Here is a 24052-nt window from a genome sequence, read left to right as displayed (position 1 = left end):
TGTATTTGAAAGTTATATGAAATGAACCCACCTAGTCTTCTTATGTTGAAATGAAGTTGAATCGAAAGTTTGACTCAAAATGAAAGTTTATGAAGCAAATGCCTATGTTTAAGGGAGTCTTGTGAAATGACTGAATGATTGATTGATAAAAGGGCTTCTTAGCCAAAGTAAGGTTTTAAGTGAAAGGACAATTCTCACATTGAATTACATGAAATGTTTAAGGTTATGATATGACATGTTTGACCTCCCTATAGGCCGTCAATGCTTTTGAATATTTTTCCAAAATGGAAGGTCCGATTAGCATGGTACCCGCAATGCCATCACTAATTGTAGACCTAATTTTCTTGTAAATCAAGGTTTATTAGTAGAATGGTAAATAGGGCATGGTAGTCATGATGATATTATAAACCAAAGGTTTTAATGAGCTATTCCACCGATGATGATTTGATGTCTAAAGTTATACAATGCTTATGTTATTATGATATTTAAATGTTATTCTGTGGGATTTAACCTAGCACCGAATGTAGCATGTAGATGGAGACTCGACCTAAGGGGTCCTTAAGTAAAGTCTCATGTTGCATTAACTATGTGCCACCATAGGAGCCCTTATCGGCTAGGCCTTTGTATCCACCAAATGTTAAATAATTAAATGTAAACTGAATGGAGTTCTACCTGGCAAGTAGTCTCCCTGTGCCAACGTAAGGGCTTATGTTAGATTCCATGTAATAGCTCGCATGGTCTTAAATGTCGGTTATGGTCACTTCCCCACAAAATGAATCTTTTAAAGTTTCATACGATGATGTCTAATGCATGCATTCACTTATGCATATTGCTTACTCATGTCTCTCCTATGTTCTTCATTTCATAGCATACTCACATACTTAGTACATTCAAAGTACTAACGCATACTTTTGCCTACATGATATCACCATGTAGGAACCGACGTCGCTCCTCGATCTCCTCCACGTGGCTAACTCGAATTAGTTTGAAAATTGCTTGTGGTGAGTTCTCATGTTTCGGGAACAACATCCTTTTTAGTCTAAGCTTATGTTATGTAGAATAGTAAGACTTTTATTAAGGTATTTCTTGACACTTATTATGAGGGTGAGCTAGGGATATGTCTTATCCCCCGCCAAGTCTATTAGTAGAGGTATGTTTGGACACAAATGGAAAATGTTTTTATTTCCGCTTATTATTGTTTACCATTACCAATAAAATGCTTAATGAATGCTAAGAGGCTTGGGTGAGGTACCTCCGGGTGTCTCATTTGCGGTGTCACATCTAGGCCCTAGGCTCGGGTCGTGACAATACTTTAAATTGATATATAACAATGTGAGTTACAACATGAAGTTTGATGTATAACCCCTATCACAAGGGCCCATTATAACTTGTTAGGGTATAAAGGCCAATCTGAGCTAATGTGGTACCACTAAGCTAATGTCCATAAAAGATTGAAGAATCAATCTTGGTCTGATGGATGAACCTCATAAACCTATGGTGGCACGTAGTTCTAGGACTTGAGGGTTTCTACTAAAGGTCTCAATACTCAACTAACAAGTGAAACTTTATTCCTAGGTCCGCTCGGTGCTAAGTAAAAACTCTCAATGAAAACACATGCTGAAAAACTAAAATAGTAATAATCTGATAATACTGAATGATGCTAATAAAGTGATAAAAACTGAGTAGCTCATGAATACTGATAACTGATAAAATACTGATTGATGTTGTATTCGAAAGTATCTAAATCATGAAAACTGATAATATGAGACATGCATTTGAAATAGCATAGTTTTGAAACATGAAAATATCTACGTTCTGAGGGTAAATAATTAGTCCTAACTTTCAATTACATTGTTAATAATTACTGTGATGATTTTTAGAATATGCTAGGTAAAAAAAAATCCATCATATTTGAAATAAATAAAAAGTATTCTTATTTATGAGAATACTCTTATAAAAAGTGACTCAACACGTAATTTTCTATTTTTATTTTATAAAGGTTTCACGACTCAACAAATCAACCATAAAAGTGAGGGACACTCAAAATGTACTTCGTCCATAACAAAGAAGGCAGATAGGATATTTCTTTTTTTTTGTTATAAGTGATAATTAAATTATTTTGGATCAAAATTTTAAATCAATGATCATTTTTTTAAAAATTTTCGCATTGTTATACAATAGAAAGATGAATTCAAGTTCCAACTAAAAGAAGTGGGCTTCCATGTCGCGCCCAAAATTCCATCACTTTTGAATTTGTTTATGGGTAAGGGTGGCAAAATCAAACTCAACTCGCCTAACCCAATTCAACCCTTTAAGTTTGGGTTGGTTATTGACCCGCACATTCATTAGCTTAACTCAATTCAATCCAACCTATTTCAACCCATTAAAAATTGAGTTGATATGTAGCCCAAATTGGCTCATGACAAAACTTGTTAAAATATTTTTAATTTTTTTTTTCAATTTGATATGTTATATATAGCCAGAATAAAGAAAAATAATTTTATTAGATACTAAAATAGTTTAAAAGAACAAATAAAACAATTACGCTTAGTAAAAATTAAGTTGGGTTGGGTCTTGACCCAATTATTGTCTGAACCCATTATGATCCACCCAAATTCGACCAAATCCGCCCAATTACCACCCCTACTTATGGGTTATTCAAGCACAAATATCTCTATTTTAGGGTAGTTTTTAATTTTTTATCTTTTGAATTAATTCTTTTTATTTTTTATCTTTCAACATATTAAATAATAAATAAAATTTGATCCGATATCCATTAACATTAAAACAAAAAATCGCAAGACACAATTTATGTCTTACAAGAAAAAAAAGTACATGACGAAATTCGCAACACAAAAATTATGCCTTAAAAGACATAAATTCAATTTTAGAACATTATGCCTTAAAAAGTTCATAATCCATAAGTTATGATATAACTTAGTTTCTATAGAACTCATATTGATAGATACATAAGTTTAGTTTCAATACCACAAAGTTATCTCTTAGGGGTCGTTTGGTGTGGTGGATAAAACAAAATAATCATGGGACAAATTTTTAGTATCCCTCAATAGTTTGTTTGGTTATAAAGTGTGGGATAAGTTGTCCCATAATTTATAATTATGAATGAGATAAGTTATCTCTACTTGTGGTGGAATACTAATCTCGGGATAAAAATATAAAATGACAAAAGTACCCCTTAAACTTGTAACACCCCTCAAAAATTTTCCCTAAGATTCGAACCCTTTTTGTATACGGGTAGGGTCGAACCCGAGTATTGAGGGGCGTATTCATGAGCTAGGATGAGTCCCCGAGAAATTTAAGGATGTTGGAGGCGATGTGGGGTCACAAGGGGCCTCTAGGACCAAATTAGATCCAAGAGATTCGTCATGGCTAAGTCTTGGGATGAGTTCGTATAAGGGGTCGACTTCTAACGACCTTATCTTTTGAAAGACGACAATCTGGGTGGCCCACGACCTATCAAATTAAAGGTCGTCGAGTCTTCTTTCCAATGCCACCAAGAATGTATATTTTGGAGTTTGGAGTCAAAAGATATGATGATCCTAAGACGAACTAGCACGGTAGGGATTTTCAGGCCTGGGTTGCAATTGCTAGAAAACTGGGCTTGGCGCCGCAGTGGCACGATGCGCCACTATCGCGCCAGAAACACGCCTCAGTAGTTTGGCCTCTGGCGCAGCGCGCCACTACGAGGTGTGCAGGGTTTTTTAAGCCAATTTCCAGAATCCAGAAAATATGGCCTTGGTGCTGTAAGGGCGCGACGCGCCACTATTGCACCAAGAATGTGCCTCAGTAGTTTGGTCCTTGGCGCGGTGCGCCACTACGAGATGTGCAGATTTTAGGCGTAATCGGCCTGGCGCTGCAATGGCGCGACGTGCCATTATCGCGCCAGGAGCATTTTTGTCTATTTTTCAGAACTTTTGAGAAGGGGCAATTTGGGAATTGTCCCAAATTATATATGTAACCTCCTTGAGCAATTGGGGACATATTTTTCAGCCCCCACTCTCTCTCTATAAAAGCCCTAGAAAACTCTCTCTTCTTCATCTTCTTCTTCTTCTCCAAGTCCCCCTTTAACAAAGAATTGTTTCAAGAGCTTCAAGATTCGAGTTCTCCATTGAAGACTCAACCACAAGGTTTTTTTCAAAGTCTTCACTAAGGTATGTAAGTCTATCTAAAATATGGGTTGAGTTCACCCATGTGCCCTATACCTTCTTTGAGAATAAATGTCCATAGGAATGAAGTTTCTTGCTAGAGTTGTGTTCAAATTAGTTTGTTGTCTATTAGAGTAATTCTTGCTATGTTGATGAAGTTTAGTCGAGGACTTCCAAAAAGAGTCTTTGTGTGAGTATGAGTTGATGAAGATGAGTTGTTAAATATGTTTTATTGATTTTCTTAGCTATGTGGATTATGATAAAGGATGCTATTTTCTTTAAAATGATGCTTATCTTGATTTGTTGATTTAAAGCCTTGAAGTTGTGATGAGTCCCAAAGATTAATTGAATGGATGAAGGAAATGATTGGTTATGTCTATATGTTGCTATAAATGTGCATTTAAATTTCTCTTGAAAGATATGATTATGAGAGGTTTGATTGTGATAGAGTTGATGAGTTGACAAGGTTTAAATGAGACTTGTCGATATGATTTAATTGAGTCGATTAGATGGAGTTTTATGAGCATTGAGTCTTAGGAGGAGTATCGAGCACCGAATTGGGTAAGAGTAAAGTCCATACTCGAACCCAATAACTACGTCGCCAAACGTAGGAAGGGATTGAACCGTTAAACTCGGATGTTTCCCCAAAATGTTTGTCCTGACATTATAGGACTTGGTTGGATTGGATCCATGATTGGTTGACTCGTTCATGTCCTGGCAAAGCATGAACGAACGCGGCAACAACGTTGGCTTATTGTACTGTCACTGGCTCATAAGTGATGGTTGTCGGGTAAGAAAAACTCCCACATAAGTCTTGATAGTACTCTGAGTCGGATTGAGTTGAATGGTATGTGATTGGTCCCGTCTAAACCGTATTCTCGTTTAGATCTAGGACACTTGATTGAGTTGTTATTTCTCTTGAGTTGAGTTCTGATAGAATTGATGTTTCCTTTATGTCCTTCCATTTGGCCATTTTACATACCAGTACATTCCACGTACTGACGTCATTTGGCGTGCATCATTTCATGATGCAGAGACAGGTACCAGAGATCATCAACCGGCGCTCCGTTGAAGATCTCCACCCCCTCCCAGCTAGCGGTGAGTCCTCCTAGTTCCGGAGGATGTTGAGCTCTTCTTGTATAGTTCTGATGTCACTTGCTTTATTTTGATTGTTGGTAGCCATGAGCTTGTCATGGACACCTTCTAAATTGTAGATTGAGGCTTAATAGACCGGAGTGTAGAAATGTTGAATTCTTCTTTTGAGTAGCCCTTTTTAAAATTTCTTGTCGAGTTGATGATTGTTTGGCCTTTGGCCCTAATTTATGAACAGTATATCCTTAATTGAGTTTTCCGCTAAGAGAATATGATTGAATGAACGTGTGACTGGACCAGGTGGTTCGCTCGGAGGTCAGAAATGGCCTTCGAGTGCCGGCCACGCCTAGGGTACCCTCCCGGGGCGTGACAAAACTCTCTTTATACATTACTTTTACATACATTTATATTAAAATATTTTTTACATACATTATACATTACTTTTACATACATTTATATTACAAAAATTATGCCTTAAAAGACATAAATTCAATTTTAGAACATTATGCCTTAAAAAGTTCATAATCCATAAGTTATGATATAACTTAGTTTCTATAGAACTCATATTGATAGATACATAAGTTTAGTTTCAATACCACAAAGTTATCTCTTAGGGGCCGTTTGGTGTGGTGGATAAAACAAAATAATCATGGGACAAATTTTTAGTATCCCTCAATAGTTTGTTTGGTTATAAAGTGTGGGATAAGTTGTCCCATAATTTATAATTATGACTGAGATAAGTTATCTCTACTTGTGGTGGAATACTAATCTCGGGATAAAAATATAAAATGACAAAAGTACCCCTTAAACTCTCTTTATACATTACTTTTACATATATTTATATTAAAATATTTTTTAATACATTTATAACAACATTCACAATCTTCACTAGTTGTTATTTTATGATTATATATTTTCATTAAAAAATTACACTATATAAATATATTTTTTATTTATGAGTATATTATACGTTGAATTTATTTGAGTGATTCTTATATTTATTTATATTTTGATTTCTCTTAAAATGTTCACTCCACTATTTAATTATATGAGTGATATGTGCTTAAATGAATTTACATCAACGATACAATCTCTTTTACTTTAACAAACTTAAGATGAAAGATTTATTTTTAAGCTAAATAAGATGAATGTTTTATATTTAAAAACACACGGCATTATTATGAGAATGCACACAGAAAATTATTTAAGCTAAATAAGATTAAAAAATTATTTTTAAGAGTGAATAACTAAAGCTTGCAAAGAAAGTGTTAAAACACTAAATGAAATGAAAGATATTTTTGTAAACAAACAACTTATTCTTAGAAATTGTGTTATGCATATTATTTGAATATGACAAACCAAACAACCAATAAAAAATCACTTCAGCATAACTTAACCACATAACTTATCCCATCATAACTAATCCCAACATAACTTATCTTCAAATCAAACGACCCCTGAGATATAACTTATCCTAGTGAACTTTTGTCAAATAAGATATATTTTCTCTAAATTTATATTGGACAAGGTAAAGAATTCTCGAAACTTATATTGAACATGTAACTTATGCCCTGCGAATTATATACTACACAGATAAAAATGGAAAAATTACTAGGAAAAATATTTTTTAATAAATAATTATTAATTTTAGCGATATTTTTTTATTTATTATAATTTATAGCAATATATAGCAATATTATGATATATATACTATGTATTAAAAGTGAATTATGCATGCAATATAAATTTATTATAAGTGTTTTAAAATATATTATACTTGTTTGGTAAGAAATTGACACAATGTATTATAAGTGTATTAAATTATGTGATAAATATATTATCCATGAATAAAACTTGTATTATATGAGTTTTATAAATTATTCTCGCTAATATGTATTAAAATTATATTATAAATATTTAGTAAAAAAAAATATTATTGCTATAAATGATAAATATTTTCTTAATGTAATACATTTATGTAAATTTTCCGATAAAAATCTTCTAAATTTCTGCCTTGTTTATTGGGTCCACGTTTGAAGAGCCCATCATATGAGTGAGTTTTGGCCCACGTTGGAAGAGCCCATCATACGAGTCAAATAATCTGAGAGTTGGGATTCGGGGTATAAAGGGGAAAAAACGAAGGAAAGCAATCGGCGACGGAGGCGGAGACTAGAAGGAAGAGAGAGCAATGAAATCGCCGAGATGGGGATATGTTAGAATAATATCAGGAACTATTTTTGGAGGCATTCTTGGATTCTATCTTATGCATCGCGCTGAACTCAACTACAAGGTTTTGCGATCCTCTTTTTTCTTATTCTATGTTTAATTGTTTACGCCAAAGAGCGATCATTTGTATAAATTACTGTTATATGATTGAAGGAAATGTGGAACGAGAGATTGAACAAGTACGAGGAGGAGCACAAAATGAAGCAAAGTATGGAGACGCATACCCCCACTGAGTTGTCAGGAGTAGATAGGTACTTTTAAACACCGACTTGCTAATCTGTTCACTTTCTGTGGTTTATAGATTAGATAAGATTTGAGATATTCAGATTCTTATGTATCCTGTTGATTATGATTTGGAAATTCAATCCAGACTGGACACTCCAATTGCACGAATAATTGGGTATGGAATTGCAGTCCAGGAATTCAGGGTGACTTTTTTGTTTCATGCTTATGTCTTGTGGATAATAATTTATGTTTATGCTCTGAAGTACAATGGGTTTAGTAGATATCTGACTGAAGTTTGACAATTGTGAATTATGAATTTTGAGTTGTGGATGCTTAATTGCCTCTAATCTAAAATTACTTTCTAAGATCGGATGATCAATCAATATCCTTATATATTATTTCTAGTTTCAACATAAAAATATATTGTGTGGGTAAAAAACAATGGTTGCTCAAGCGCCTAGTAACCTCGATGTAGGTCTCCACTTTACTCTACTGTGCAAAAGACCAAAGAAGGTAAGAGATGAGGTGCTGACTCATGTTTATCCAAGTAAACAATTTCTCCGTGTTTTTGATTGGAGTGACAAAACTCCTATAAAATATGATATGTCCAATCTGTACAAGTTTGGGTAGGTTAATGCAGTGTTCAGGGAAGCGTGAAGCGGGAAAAAGTGACAAGGCTTGCTTCGCTTAAACCATGAATTCAATGAAGTGAAGCGCGGTTTAAAAGAAAAAAGACCAACATAAATAGAGAATATATATAAGCAAAAATACAAATGATAAGCTAAAAAGTAGATATCACAAATCAAAGTTATTAATGGTTCAACTTCTATTTCTTGTTCTTCTAAAGATCTACTTGTACAAGATTGTTAGAATCTTGTATTTCTCCCTTATCATTATATTGCTCATCATCTTCTTCAAATCCATTATCATCTCCCTTGTCAAAATCCCTTCCACACTTCCTTATATCACAATTATCATAAAAGAGTGATGGGTTCAAACTAACTAATGCATTGAGACCCTTACAACGTAGAGCTTCGCTTCACACTTATAGCGGTGAAGCGAGTGCTTTCCTGAATGTTGGGTTAATCCCACTCATTTATTAACCCAGTCCATCCTCACCTCTACAAATTCAGTCTATTTAAAAGTGAGATTATTGTGGATGCATTTGCGGGCAAGACGTATGTCCGAAAGAAAGCCAATTAAATTAAGTATTTAATTATATAATAGGTTTTTTTTAGTTTCATAAGGATTAGGTTCATCTATTGTCATTTTTCTAGAATAGGATTTATGTTTCCTAGTTTCGTAAGGATTAGACTTCTTATTGTTGTAATAGGACTCCCTATTTAAAAGGGGATTTTGTGGAATAAAACAAGTTGTATTTTAACAAAAAAAAGTTATCAGAGTACTCTCATCCATTGAACTCTAAAGTTTCAGCTTTTCTTTAACAAGTTGAACTGTTTAAGTTATATTCAAAATAGATCGTTCTAGGAATTCAAACAAGGACAAAGGAAAGTCGAAGTCAATTGATTTAGATTTTCCTGGTCATCGTCCTATGACTTGATCATCCTCTAAAACTCCTAACAATTTGGTATTGGGAGTCGACACAATGAGATCATTTCCAGATTCCAAGAAGAACGTGGATTCCACATTGGACACTGTGATACGTAGAGTTGAATAGCATATTGATTGATATGTTATTATGGGTCAAAATTTTTGTGTAGGGAGCAAGCATAGACAATCAACCATTTTTTCTTACATTGCAAATAGACAGATCTAACTATTGAGAATGTTCATATGTCTAAAAGGAATCATATGGGTAAAACCTGGAAGTATCAAAGGGATTTTAAGCAGCTGGAACAAGGATATTGATGTAGCAAAGGAGGAGGAACGATAGGAGATTGTCCCAGCATGCTTATGGTCGACAATCTGGACCGAAAAGAACAAGGGGTGCTTTGAGGATGTGCAGAATAGTTTGAAGAAGATCAAAATGAACCGTGTAATCCTCTTTTATTTTTGGTGTAAACAAGATGTATTAGCTCAAACAAAAGACATCTTTAATGTACTTGACTGTTTATAGGCTTTAGAAAGGTAGAGAAAGATGTAGGTTTGGAATACTTTTGGAAGGGAACTACACATTTGGTTGTAGTATACCTGTGGATATAGTAGGGCTGTTCAAAATTCGGGTCAAACCAATAACCCGGATTGATTTTTGGTTATTGGGCTAACGGGTCGGGATATTGGTTTATTGGGTCGGGTGTCGGGTTTCTAGTTCAGCTTATTGGCTTATTGGGTCGGGGCTCGATTTTGAAAGGTCCAATTTTGGGGTACTCGATACCCCGATAAGTCCATTACTTAATTCCTAATTTATTTCCATTTCCCACGTTACTCACTTACTCAGTTAGGGACTTAGGGCTTAGAAGTTATTTCCAATTTCCTATTCCCATTTCCCAGTTATGCCGACAGACCCATTGCTCTCTATTTTTCTATTTCTCTTCTCAAATCGCCATTGCTCAGTCACTCAGGCGAGGCGGTGGTGAGTCCTCAGTCACTTAGGCGAGGCGACGACGAGTCTCGCTTCTCATAAACTCAGGCGAGGTCACAACGATGACTGCTAGAGTCACGATTTCACTGGTTCACTCTCAGATTTTGCTCACTTCTTAGTGGTCAGAAGTCAGATGCTCGAGACTTCAGACTCGAGATTTTAAGTCTTCTCAGTTCTCACCGACTCTAAAGACTTAGAAACTCACAATTTCACTCTCCGCTCACTGCTCAGCCGGAGAAGTAAGTCTCAGATTCTGATTTGCATGTAATTTCAAGATTTCACTGTGATGTTTGGGTTTGATTTTTGAGAAAATGATTGTGAATTTCACTTAGGTCTTAGAAGACTTAGTCGCTCACTGCCTCGAGTCAATTTCACTCTCAGAAGCTCACGATTTCACTTTCAGATATCAGAATTAGAACTATGCTCAGTTGCTCACGATTTCTCATTCTCTTCAATCGGTAAGTGTAAATTGCACTTTATTTCACGATTTCACTGCGACGTTTGGATTTGATTAATGAGAAAACTACAATTGAAATTGTTGAATTGGTATTTAGTTTGGCGTTACTATTTTTTTTTTTGAATTGACATTTAGTTTGGCTCCTTTGTTTGTAGTCTTAAACTTGTTGCCTTGTGTGTGAGTTCTGATTTTGTTTAGCCTACTGTTTGTAGTTGTTGCTTCGACAAACTACTGTTTGAATTGTCATTTAGTTTATTTTAGCTAATGTTCAGCCTTTGTTTAGTTCCTTCAATAGTTCATAGCATCTTATGTGAAATAGTTCAATCAATGATTATTTTATATCTTTTTCGCAGTCTTTTTGTGAAAGTATCATGGCTGAAAATATCATAATTGATAAGGTTGTTGGTGAAAGTGGAGCTTCTAATTCAAATGCAATAGGTCAAACTCAAACTGTTGAGTCCAAAGTAAAGAAAGGAAAAAAAGATCTCGTGCGTGGGATCATTTTACTCGTAAAACTAATTCTGATGGAAATGATAAGTGTGTTTGTAACTATTGTAAGCAAGAGTATTTTGCTGGCACAAAAGAACATGGTACAACGACAATGCTTGGTCATATACCCAAATGCAAGAAGATGCCTTATAATATTGATATTAAACAATCAAAATTAGCATTTCAACCAGTTGTAGGGGGTAACAAGGGTGATGTAGCTGTTGTTTCATGGAAATTTGATCAATAAGAGTGTAGGAAGGCTTTGTGTTGTATGGTCATTCTTGATCAACTTCCTTTCAGATTTGTTGAAAAAGAAGGTTTTAAACAATTTATGAAAGTAGCACAACCTTGTTTGCGCATTCTTTCTCATACCACTGTGACTAGAGATTATTTTAATCTTTTGATGAAGAAAAACATAAAAGGATGGTTGTTTTTAAGAAATCACAACAAAGGTGTTGTTTAACCATTGATACTTGGACTTCCGTGCAAAGAATCAATTATATGGTCATTACCGCTCATTGGATTGATAAAAAATGGACTTTGCATAAAAGAATTATCAATTTTTGTCCAATCTCTAGTCATAGAGGTGAAGATCCTGCAAAGTCTATTAGTAAGTGTTTGCATGAGTGGGGATTGCATCGAATTTTCACTGTTACAGTTGATAATGCTAGTTCAAATAATGTGACAGTTATTGAGTTGTCTAAGCAATTAACCAAGTGGAGGACCAACCTAACGGGTGGTAGTCACCTTCACGTGAGGTGTATGGCCCATATTGTAAATCTTATTGTTCAAGATGGTATAAAGGAAGTAAATGTGTCTATTGAACGAGTTAGGCAAGCGGTAAGATACATTAGGCAATATCCCGCTAGGTGGAAAAAGTTTCAATAATATTTTGAAGATGAAAATCTTGTTAAAAAGTCTGTGTTTGGATGTTCCTACAAGGTGGAATTCCTCCTAAATGATGTTGAACAAGGCTGTTGAATATGAAAGTGCAATTGTAGATTATGCGGATCGTGATATTGGCTTGGCACATCATCTGAAGTTTGGTGATATTGTGGATGAAAATCCTACTGGTACACTTTTGAGTAGTGACTGGGAGAGTTAAAGAGAATTGCTAAATTTCTTGAAATGTTTTTTAAGCTTATTTTGAAGGTATCTGGATCACAATATGTTACATCAAATTTTCATCTTCTTGAAATTTGTCAAGTTGGTGTTTACTTGAGACAGTTGATATCAAATGAAGACTTTGTTTTGGCTGAAATAGCAATAAAGATGAAAGAGAAATTTGAGAAATATTGGGGTGGTACCGAAAAAATGAATAAGATGCTTTTCATATCATGTGTTTTGGATCCTTGTCACAAATTTTGCACTCTTAGCTTTGCATTTAATAAGATGTTTGGGGACGAAGGGGCTGATATAGAAAGTGATGTGCGAACGTACATGAAATCTTTGTTTAATGAGTATGCAAAGCCCTCTTCATATGATAAAAGTGGCCAACATTCTTCAACAGAGGTAGAGGTGGAGGCTTCTGATTCAAGGTCTATCCCAACAAGAGATTTGGGGAACTTTTTTGAGGAATTACATAGACATACATCTGGAAGTGGAGAATCAAATTTTAAGTCAAAATTGGATAAATATCTTGAAGAAGATATTGAAGTTGGAAAGTCAGATTTTGGTGTATTGCTTTGGTGGAAAGCTAACTCATCTAGATTCCCCTCTCTTTCCGAGATGGCTCGAGATGTATTGGCTATTCCTATTTCAAGTGTGGCGTCTGATGTGCTTTTAGTACTGGAGGGCACATACTTGATTCGTTTAGGAGTTCATTAACTCCTCAATTGGTACAAGCTCTAGTGTGCCTTCAAGATTTGCTTCAGAGTGAGCCACAACCCATAAGTATTGAGGAAGATTTAGATTTTCTCGAGCAACTTGAACAAGGTAAGAAAAGAACCTTTCATTGATGTAAAATTATAAATAGTTTATTTAATATTTTTGTTGCTTGAGCCTTGACTTGTTATTGTATTTCTCTTTAGATATGGCTAAACTTGGAAAAGAACCTTGCATTGATGACATGTAGAATTGGAGGCTTCCTTCAATTACTCTACTAAAGGAGGAAGGTAGATCATTGTTATTTTTGTGCAGGTGCTGAATTTTCACTTAAAGTACCTTGCCATTCACATTTCCTTTTGTCTAAATATTGATTGAATCCTAAAAGAAATTTTAAAAAACTTACATAGTTATGGGACTGTACTGTTAAAGCTAATTTTTCACTTACAACACCTGGACTGTTACTGCACCTTGCCATTAAGGCAAATGAACGAAGCTATGTCTGTTCATTGAAATGCTACTGTCAAATTGAATACCATAAAACTGGCACTGTAATACAAGAAAACTTGCAAGCTTAGCCAAAGCACTATTCTATTTCAGCAATCATGCCCACAATCTGAAGTATTGGCATTCAAATTAATCCTAAATACATATTATTCATATAATTATCTGTAATTTCTGCTTCAATACTTAAGATTAAGCAACTTGAAGTTTACTTTCTTTGCTTCTCTGTTGTTGAGTGGATTATTCTCTTTCGTTGTTGTCTGCGTTATTTATTTTCCTATAGCGCTTTGAATTTCTTAACCTTATCTGACCCCCTTTTATGCCTTTTTTTGAGCCGAGGGTCTCTCGGAAACAGCCGTCCTACCTTGGTAGGAGTAAGGTCTGCGTACACTCTACCCTCCCCAGACCCCACGTTGTGGGATTTCACTGGGTTGTTGTTGTTGTTGTTGTTGTTGTTTTTAACCATTGAATATCTGATATTTTCTGTGTTTTTCTGTTAATTAGATTTAATCATGCCTCAATTTCGTGGTCCTAAAGCTCGATCACCTGTTTGGAGTCACTATGAAAAGCTTGAAGAAAATGAAGATGGATGGTGCAAAGTGAAATGTATTCATTGTGGTCATGTTGCTAATTATCATTCGTAGAATATCGGGACAGACTCCTTGTGGCCTCATGTCAAGCATTGTTTGGTTATGGAGCAGAATCGTTCACTTGATTAAGTAGTTATTATTTTGTTGACTTGATTGTGTGACTGTTAATTTTCTGTTTGTGCTAGACAATTTTCAATTTGTGTGACATTTTGACAGCTCAATATTCAAATTGTGATGCTGCAATGGTTTAACTTGTAGTGTTGTTGTTTAGTCTAATTATTTTGCTATGATATTTGTGTTGAACAGCTTGTGGTGCAGCTTGTAGCCTTGTTGTGTTGATACTGTTGTAGTGCAATTGTGTTGTTACTGTTGTATAGTTGTATGTTGTTGTGTTGAACAATTTTAGCTTGTGCCTTGTAAATTGTAATGCTGCATTAGTGCTTTTCAACTCGGTGGAAGAGCTACACCATGGAACTGTGTTGTTCAAACTTGGCTTAGCACAGTGTTAATTGATGCTTTCACTAGCAATGCTTTAGCTTTGTTCAGTGGAATGTGCAGTGTTAGGCTAGTTGGAAAATTTTGTGTTGAGTAGCTTGTGCCTTGTAGTGCTGCAGTAGTGCATTGTGCAGTGTTGCACTGATTTTCAATTAAAAAAATTATGTGAAATGTTGACGGTTAATCTGATAATCGAATTGATAAGGTTCAATAATCAATTAATTCATAATTGATTAATCGATATTTTAATGGTTCTTTAACGATTTAGTATGTCATTGAACCGATAACTATTAAGTAAAATTGATAACTACTTTTAAAATCGAATCAAATCGATCGATACGCAGCCTTAGCTACAATTGACACAATCTTTAATTCAGCAATTGACATAATCTTTAATTCATAATGGTATGCAAAATTTGAGAATGTTAATTTGTGGATCAATAATTACTACATCTAGAGAAGCACTCAAGGGTGTGGCCTAGTGGTCAATGAAGTGGTTGACAACCCTGAGGTTTCAGGTTCAAAACTCAAGAACAATTGTTGCTGGTGGGAGATGGTAGATGACAGATATCCCGTGAAATTAATCGAGGTGTGCCAAAGATGGCCCGGACACCAAGCACCAAATGGTGACATATTTCAGAACATAAAAATAATGAAAACGGTTGAAGGTCAAATTGCTCGTAAACGGAATTGGTCTGAGATGCGGTTGTTAATATGTACTAGCTATATATACATATTACGTGAAAATTCAAATGACACCAACTCTGTTCTTAGGATTCTCTGAGATCATTTGTCGGTGGAACAGAGAGTCCTAAGAACAGAGTTGGTGTCATATAAATTTTCACGTAATATATATGTCTACTGGTTCAATTTTATAAGTTTAAGTGTATATATGTACACATTCCAAATTAAAAAGTATAAATATCAACTGATGTCAAATTAAAAAAACACTCTATTATACCTAGTATTTACTTTCTATATGTGAATTATATATTGATGATGACTTTCTTTTTGTTATTATTTGGCCGAGGAGTGCAAGGAAACTAAAGGTGATATATGGTTTTTCCTCTTATCCAAATAAAACTATGAAGATATATATAAGTACTCTTGACATTAATTTACTTCTTCCTTTTGTCTTTTTCTTCAATTACTTTTTCAATACAAAGGCAAATACAGCGTTGCGCCATCGAATTATCCGGTACATACAATCTTGAATATAATTTATTGACATAATACATAAATATAAACTTTAACTTGCCTTCAGTCGGTAATTATGACCTTTAATTTTATTAGTGCACAAATAGACACTTTAGCTATCCAAAACTTGAACAAATAGAAACATTCGTCTTACATGACAATTTTGTGTCCTATGTGATATCTTACGTGTATTATACCACATAGGACATGTTTGTCTGCTTATTCAATTTTATACAAATTTAAGTGTTTACTTGTGCACACCCAAAGTTGGAGGACATAAATGTCAGCTGAATCCTAGTTAAATGGCATATTTATGTATTACGCCTAACATATTCAATACCAAGAACATTAATGACTGAAATTCATAAAGCTTAAATTTAAAATTTGTTTATATGTATGTAAACCCGTCAAATGGGCCAATTGCCCCCCTAAGACCGGCCCATTAAGGGCCCGACACGAGGGAGACCGGACCGGATATCAGCCCAATACAAAAAAAAAATTAAGCCGGTCCGGTCAATTTTTGGCCTTGGACCGGTAAGACCGGCTCGGTAAGGAATCGGTAACCGATCCATTGGCCTGGTTCGAAATTTATTTATTTATTTATTCTGAAATTTAATTTTGGGCCAGTTCTTAAAAAAGAGTCGTTGGGCCCAACGATTATATAGCTGTTGGCCCAACGGCCAAATTTGAAATTTGCCCTTTTTTAAAAAAAAATATTTAATTAATCAATTTTTTTTTCTATAAATACCAACAATATTTAATCATTTTTTTCCCACCAACAATCATCTAATTATCTCAATTCTCTCTTAAAGTGATATTAATCTTTTATTATTTTTGGCAATTAACAATATCAAGTGAAAGTTTTCAACTTTCAAGTGTTCAACATTTCATCAATTTTTACGATTCTTTGTTTGATTCCGGCAATTCGGTATAATCATTCCTTCTCTTGCTTTTATTTAGTAAATTAATTCTAGTATATTTAAATATTTAATTTTTGTGTTTATAATTTGTATTAGTTTAATTTGCATAATGGATAGATTAAAAAATATAGGTAAAAGTGATAAAATTTGTGTCCCGATGGAGGTAGTGGTAGTAAGAAAAAAAATGTTCCCGGTAGAGGTAGTACAAGTAGAAATTATTCTCGTATGCCTGAAGAACCCCAAGTGAATTTGGAGAAATAGGGGTAGGTGCACATGATATGAATGAAAATGAATATCAAGAAACTTACGGTATTGAAGAACCAAATGAATTTGAAGTAGAAATAGAACAAGATGATAATGATGATATAGATGTTACACCAATTAGTCCTGATATAGATTTAGGTAATGCTCAATCTAGAAATATTAATCTTCTTCCACGACCTATAAAAGAAAGAAAAAAAACTAGTTTAGTATGACATTATTTTGAACGCATAGCCGGAACAACTAAAGTTCAATGTAAAAAGTGTCAAAAAATTTTTGAGCATAAGACCGGGGGTAATAGAGATGGAACGAGTCAATTGACTAGACATCTAGACAATGAACATCCTGGTTGGAAAGAACGAATAGTAGGTGCTGCTAGGCCAGTTCAAGTAGAATAAACCCATAGACAGAAAAATTAACGACGACGTATAATAAAATGAGGGACCATGAAGAGATAGCGAAAATGATAGTTGTGGGTTGTCTACCTTTTTATTTGCTTCTTCTGATTCTTTTATTCATTATATACAATCAATTTATAATCTCATGTTTAACGGTATTCCTAGAAGTACTTGTAGATCAGATATTTTTAGACTTCATGGACAATATGCATATTATTTACGTTGGTTATTAACAAATCTTCCATGTAGAGTTTCACTTACTTCTGATCTTGATCGTGCTATAAATAATAATTATTTAACTGTTACTTGTCATTGGATAGATAGTAATTTTATTATGCAAAAACGTATTTTAGCATTTCAATATGATGAAGACCGAAGACATAATGCACAATTTATTTCTGATTCTATATCAATGGTTGCAAAATATTATGTACTTGAACACAAAATTTTATGTATTTCTCTTGATAATGCATCTAACAACACCACTGCTATTAATTCTTTGAAAACTGAGCTCCCCCCTCTCATTTTGATGATATTTTTCATATTAGATGTGCTTGGCATACATATAATTTAATTGTAAAAGATGAACTTTATTTTTTTGAGCCAACAATTGAAAAATTTAGGCATGTAGTTGGTTTTATTCAAGAAAATAATAGAAAAGCTAGATTTAAAGAATTTAAAAGAAAATGCGAAGAAAATAATCTTAGACCTAGATTAATGCCGGAAGAAATTGAGACTAGGTGAAATTCGACTTATGATTTTTTTAAAACTTGTAATATTTATAAAACCCTTATAACTACAACTTTTAATCAATATGCATATAAATTTCTCGAAGTCATGTTAGAAGAATCTGATTGGACTAAAATTAATGATGTTGTTGTGTTTTTAGAAATTTTTTAGTTGGCTACTCTTAAATTTTTCGATGTTTATTATCCTACTGTTTCTAATATTTTAGCTTATTTAGTCGAAATTTCTGTATTGCTTATAATATAAAAAGAAAGTTGATTACAAAGATGTTGTTGCTAAAATGATAGAAAAATTTTTAAAATATTTTTTTCCTATTTCTCCTATTTATTTAATTGGTGCTATGTTAAATTCGTATATAAAATTTAATACTATGTCTGAAAAAGATGAAGATCCTAGTATGTTTAAGGCGATAAGTGATACAAGTGATCATATTCAAACATTATATAATCATTATATCGATTTACTTGATAATGTTACCCCTAGTCATACTGTTCCTCTATCTCGTCCTTTTGACGAGCCACCATTTTCTAAAAGGAAGGCACGTGATATGTCTGCCCATGATTTTTCTAATTTATCGATTTGAAATAGAATACAACCTACATCACAACAGAGCATAAATCGGGACGAGCTTAATTATTATTTGAGACAGACTTCAAAGACCTATGATGAAAATAATGTCACTACACTAGAATGACGAAAGAACAATCAAAAACAATATCCACTATTATCAACCATGGTTAGGGATGTGCTAAATATTCCAATGTCAACTGTTGCATCGGAGAACGTATTTAGTCAAGGAAGACAGCAGATCAGAGACAATCGACACTCTTTGGGGAGCAATGCTATGAATGTTTTAGTTTGCCTCAGAGATTGGATTAGATCAGAGCGTAGGAATAAAGGAAAAGTAGAAGATACGGAAGAAGAGGAAGAACTTGAAGAAATAATGTCAATTGGAGATTCTTCTGCACAAGTTAGTCCAAATTACGGATTTGTTGATTTTAAAAATTATTAGCCAATTTCTATTAATGTTAATACAAATGAATTGAAGAAAATGATTCGAAATATGTAGAAGTTACAATTTATTATATATAACTAATTGTAAGTTTGTAACTTGTATGTTTTGAATTTTATCAATATATTAATAAAGTCAAAGTCTTTGCATTTCTTAATTTTTCCCTACAAATTTTGTATGATTCAATTAAATAATTATTTTTACTTTACATAATCATCTAAGAAAAATTAAATTTGTAGTCACTATAAGATTTAAATACTTAAAAAAATATTATTATAATAAATAGTATATTATGAGTATATTTGTTATACATTGTAAGTATATATAATATATAATGTAAGTAATAGATAGTATATTGTGACTATATTAGATATAAATTGTAAGTATATATAATACATAATGTAAGTAGTTGATTGTATATTGTGGGTATATTAGATATACATTGTAAGTATAACATAATGTAAGTATATTATTATAATAGAGAGTATATTGTGAGTATATTTGGTATACTTTTTAAATATATATATAATATATAATGTAAGTAATAGAGAGTATATTGTGAGTATATTAGATATACATTGTAGGTATATATATTATAACATAAGTATATATATATTAATAGATAGTATATTGTGAGTATATTAGATATACATTGTAAGTATATATAATGTAAGTATATCACTATAATAGATAGTATAATGTTAGTATACTTGATATACATAGTACGTATATATAGTATAATGTAAGTATATACATACTAATAGGTAGTATATTGTGAGTATATAGTAAGTATATAGTGAGTATATTATTATAATAGATAGTATATTGTGAGTATTTTAGATATACATTGTAGGTATATATAATATATAACATAGGTATATTATTATAATAGATAGTATATCGTGATTATATTAGATATACATTGTAAGTATATCACTATAATAGATAGTATAATGTTAGTATACTTGATATACATAGTACGTATATATAGTATAATGTAAGTATATACATACTAATAGATAGTATATTGTGAGTATATTTGATATATTTTGTAAGTATATTTGATATACTTTCTAAGTATATATATAATATAATTAATTATATCACTATAATATGTAGTATAACGTTAGTATAGTTATCCTAGATATAGATTGTAAGTATATATATAATATATAATTAAGTATATCACTATAATAGATAGTATATTGTGAGTATATAAATTGTTATAATTACTTCTAAATTAACTAGATAACGATACACTATATTGATGATTGACTCAAATTTTCGAATACATAAATGCCGGGAAAAAAACCAAGCCCAACAGGCCCAAATCGGCCTCAGCCCATTAACCTGGACCCTATACCCTTAATGATTCATGACCCGGGTTTTTAATAATTTTTTCACTGTTCAGAACGGCCCGGCCTGGCCCAGTAGGGATCCGGTCTGACTTGGCCCGATACACCCGATGATCCAAAAAAAGGTGGGCCGGTCTGATTCCGCCCGATCCACTTAACACCTTTATATGTATGTACTACTTTATTATACTCCCTTTTATTTTATGTGATGACACTTAATTAAGATTTATTTTGAAATTTGTGATCTTCAACTGGTCGTGACATAGCTTGTGTCTATAAAACATGGCATTAAAGATATATTGAAATTGATTTTAAAAAATAGTATAATATAAAATGAAACATATGGATTATGACATTATTTAGGACCATAAGCTTTTAGAAGTGCATTTTCGTGGAGATTTAGGTTCATAATATTGTGTCAAACAAACACTAAAATATTTCTTTTATATATCTCCATGATCAGATGAATCAATAGTACTAGAAAATGGGTAGTATTTCACATCAGAGATATACAAGAATAATAAAAATGAGAGATAATTTAAGTGATGGGCATATTTTGAATCCCAACAAACAAACATAATCATTTCTCTTTGGAGAATAAGGTTACAAAGGGACAAGATTTGATGTAAAATCAACGTACGCTTTCCGTTTAACACCTAATTAGAAGTTTATCTCTATATCTATCTTTAATTTCAACTATTTATAATTAACCATTGTGGCTAAAAATTAAAATAATAATAAAATATTCAGTATAATTTTTTGAAAGGGTCTGGTGAGGATAGTGTATATACAAATCTTATTCTTATCGTGTGAAGGTAGAGAAATTGTTTCTAATAGACTCTCGGATCAAGTAATTAAAGCATATCAAAACAGGTTTGAAAATAAATTGCAGTAATATACAAGTCATGTTGAAAATAATGGAGAAAATAATAATAATAACAACAAATAATACGATAATCAAAATAATATATATTTTTTATGACAATTACAATTTAGTACAGGGTTATTATGATCAGATAGAAATTCGATTCTTTGCCTCAAAGCCAAAGATCTCCATTAAAACATTTTGTGAATTCATTAGTAAATTTTCATAAATTATGTAAAAAAAATAAAATGTTCAACTTATAGAATCTCTTTGTACAGTTTAATTGAAAATGTTGGACACACAGATTTGGACATTTTTGAGTATATGTCAAAACTGTAATGAAACTTTTCCTAATATCTGAAATAGAGATAATAATAGAAAATGTGAATTATTTGATACGACTTATTTACAATTATTCAAATACACCAACTAATTAACCTCTCAAAAATCACAATAGATTACTCACTACAAGACCATCGAATTTATGGGAAATCAGTCAAAATAAAAGCCAGAAAATACAAATATTTTGTAAATACCTTATTCTTATGTTTCCAATATAGATTAGAACGATAATCAACAAATATGAACTTTTAAAAAATGTAACACACCACAAAATGGTTATAATTAACTAGCTAAGATCATTATTTTGATATACTATATTTTATTTTTTCCCACGTTTTCATGAAATTAACGAAGAAGAAAAAGAAAAATGAGAGAAGATATCCTCTCTTTTTTCACAATTATGAAACAAAAATAAAAAATTACTAAGAACACATAATTTCAGATCTCGAATCATATTTTCTTCACCTGTCATCTGTATAATCGCATGTATATAAAACATGAATTAATTATATCGAAAATTGAAATTAATAATGTCCTATGTATAGAGTACAAAAATTATGAAGCTCAAAAACATATCATCATCATGATATATATATACCTCAAAGAGCAAACAAACATTTATTTTATTACATGGTTATAGAAATATTCAAAAACTCATCATCTCTTTGATATATATTCTAGTTAGTTGCACCAACATAGTATATATATCTCGAACCAAACAACATAGTAATGATATAACACACACATACACACACAAAACCAAAAAAAAGAAAAAAAAAACAAATGAACTCATCACATATCATGGGATGATATATGTTGTGCTTTAATTTCTTCTCCTAATTTTTTTTTTTTAAAAAAGTCATATATATAATATAGACTAAATAGTAAATATTTTTAAAAAAGGAAAATGATTTTTCAAACTCGCACACACAAGATCTAACGAATAATATAATTAGTCGGACCAGTAGGCTTCAATTCCCCCAGAGGGAGAGAAAAGAGAGAGCATAAAGAAGACTCAGAAGAAATTAATCATTTAACCTTCTTCACCCATCATATATAGTTGTGAAGTAGCTAGCTAGGGTTTCTTCTTTTTCTTCTTCAAAGTGCCCATCTTCAATCTACAAGAAAAACACCGTCTTCGTCTTCTTGATCTTGATCTTGATCTTCTTTTTCTCTAACTCTTTTTCTCTTTAAGTTCATGAGAAGGTAAAAGAAAAAAGATTTAATATGATGAAAGTGAGGGAATAATGATGAGATCAAGAGGTTATTAGAGGACATGATGATTACTAGATTTATTTTTATTTTTTTGAGAAATTATAGATGCAAATTCTCAAAAAAGTTTTTTTATATCTTCTTACTCTTGATGATCTTTCTCCTATATCATCATTGAGAGAAAAAGAGGGTAGAGAGAGAGAAGAAGGAACTTATATTCTTTCTCTTTTCTTGAAGTTATATGTGACTTTTGTAATTCCTTCTATTCTTTTTTAAAAAAGAAAATGTAGATAATATTTTTCCAAGAAAAAGAGACTTTATTATTTTCACTTTTCTTGGGATATGTTTTAAGAGACTTTGTTTTTCTTTTTCACTAATTTTAATTGATGGGGTTTAGTTTCAACAACACACTTTACCCTACAATCAAGCATAATTCTCTTTATGATGATCATGAATGATCCCCCTCCTTATTAGGTCAAAGCCAAGAGTCAACTTTTTTGTATCATAAGTGCTCCAATGTCAAATTATTACTACTAGTTTCTTTTGTTTTTGTTTGATGTTTTTGACAAGATTTTTAAAAAATCACTCAAGATTTTGTGTGTATTATATCCAAAATTTCATATGAACCAAATTCTAAAATTAAACATTGAAGTTCATTAAAGTTGTTAATACATCATAAAGAATAAATAAAAATCTTAAGTTATATATATTGTTGTTCAATTAAAAAAAAATACATCATCAAGTCACATGTTGTGTACAAGGTAACTTCTTTTATTTTCAAGACTATAAATTCATATTTTAAAGAAGACTTACCTTTCGATATCCTTTGAATGACTAAACTCTCGATATCCTATGAATGATTAAACTTACACGGATGATTTATATAACCTAGATTTTTATATTAAAAAAAATAACAAAAAAAACTTATAAGGATAAATTTTTCTTGATAGACAGGAAGTCGTTAAGTCAATGCCCTAAATCCTAATTAAGGACAGTTGTTCATTGGTCAATAATTATGAGGAAATTGATTGATTTTTCGCTTGCTTTTTTTCTACTTTCATATCTATCTAGAAATTCAATTGGTGACAATTGGATTTGTCAAGATTAATAATTTAGTACTACAACGGAAGAAA

At 32.3% G+C, this 24052-nt stretch overlaps 1 protein-coding gene and 1 long non-coding RNA gene across 5 annotated transcripts; one reads left to right on the top strand and one right to left on the bottom strand.

The window, feature by feature from the left end:
- Positions 1-7361: 7361 nt before the first annotated feature.
- Positions 7362-14497, top strand: LOC129880278 (uncharacterized). Of its 4 annotated transcripts, XR_008765358.1 has the most exons (6): positions 7362-7548; positions 7638-7735; positions 7855-10709; positions 11062-13132; positions 13228-13311; positions 14030-14497. XR_008765358.1 is itself a non-coding variant. In XM_055954242.1 (3 exons), exons 1-3 carry the CDS (start codon positions 7447-7449, stop codon positions 8006-8008), a joined length of 354 nt encoding a protein of 117 aa, XP_055810217.1. In that variant the 5' UTR covers positions 7373-7446; the 3' UTR covers positions 8009-11041. The 4 variants fall into 4 exon arrangements, 1 of the variants encoding a protein (XP_055810217.1); XR_008765357.1 differs by lacking the exon at positions 7855-10709 and having other exon boundaries at positions 7369-7548; XR_008765359.1 differs by lacking the exon at positions 7855-10709 and having other exon boundaries at positions 7369-7548; positions 13228-13336.
- A 7783-nt stretch (positions 14498-22280) lies between these two features.
- Positions 22281-23791, bottom strand: LOC129875236 (uncharacterized). Its single transcript, XR_008763110.1, has 2 exons — positions 23733-23791; positions 22281-22895 (listed from the first exon to the last, which is right to left on the bottom strand). It is a non-coding gene; the product is annotated as an uncharacterized LOC129875236 (long non-coding RNA).
- Positions 23792-24052: the final 261 nt, after the last annotated feature.

This window comes from Solanum dulcamara, chromosome 2, assembly GCF_947179165.1.
Source record: "Solanum dulcamara chromosome 2, daSolDulc1.2, whole genome shotgun sequence".
NCBI lineage: Eukaryota > Viridiplantae > Streptophyta > Magnoliopsida > Solanales > Solanaceae > Solanum > Solanum dulcamara.
This window is presented reverse-complemented; position numbering and strand designations above follow the sequence as displayed.

Coding starts and splice junctions, on each gene's coding strand:
- LOC129880278 (XM_055954242.1), top strand. CDS start 7,447: ATGAAATCGCCGAGATGGGGATATGTTAGAATAATATCAGGAACTATT. Junction 7,549..7,637: donor GCGCTGAACTCAACTACAAG/GTTTTGCGATCC, acceptor ATATGATTGAAG/GAAATGTGGAACGAGAGATT. Junction 7,736..7,854: donor GAGTTGTCAGGAGTAGATAG/GTACTTTTAAAC, acceptor AATTCAATCCAG/ACTGGACACTCCAATTGCAC.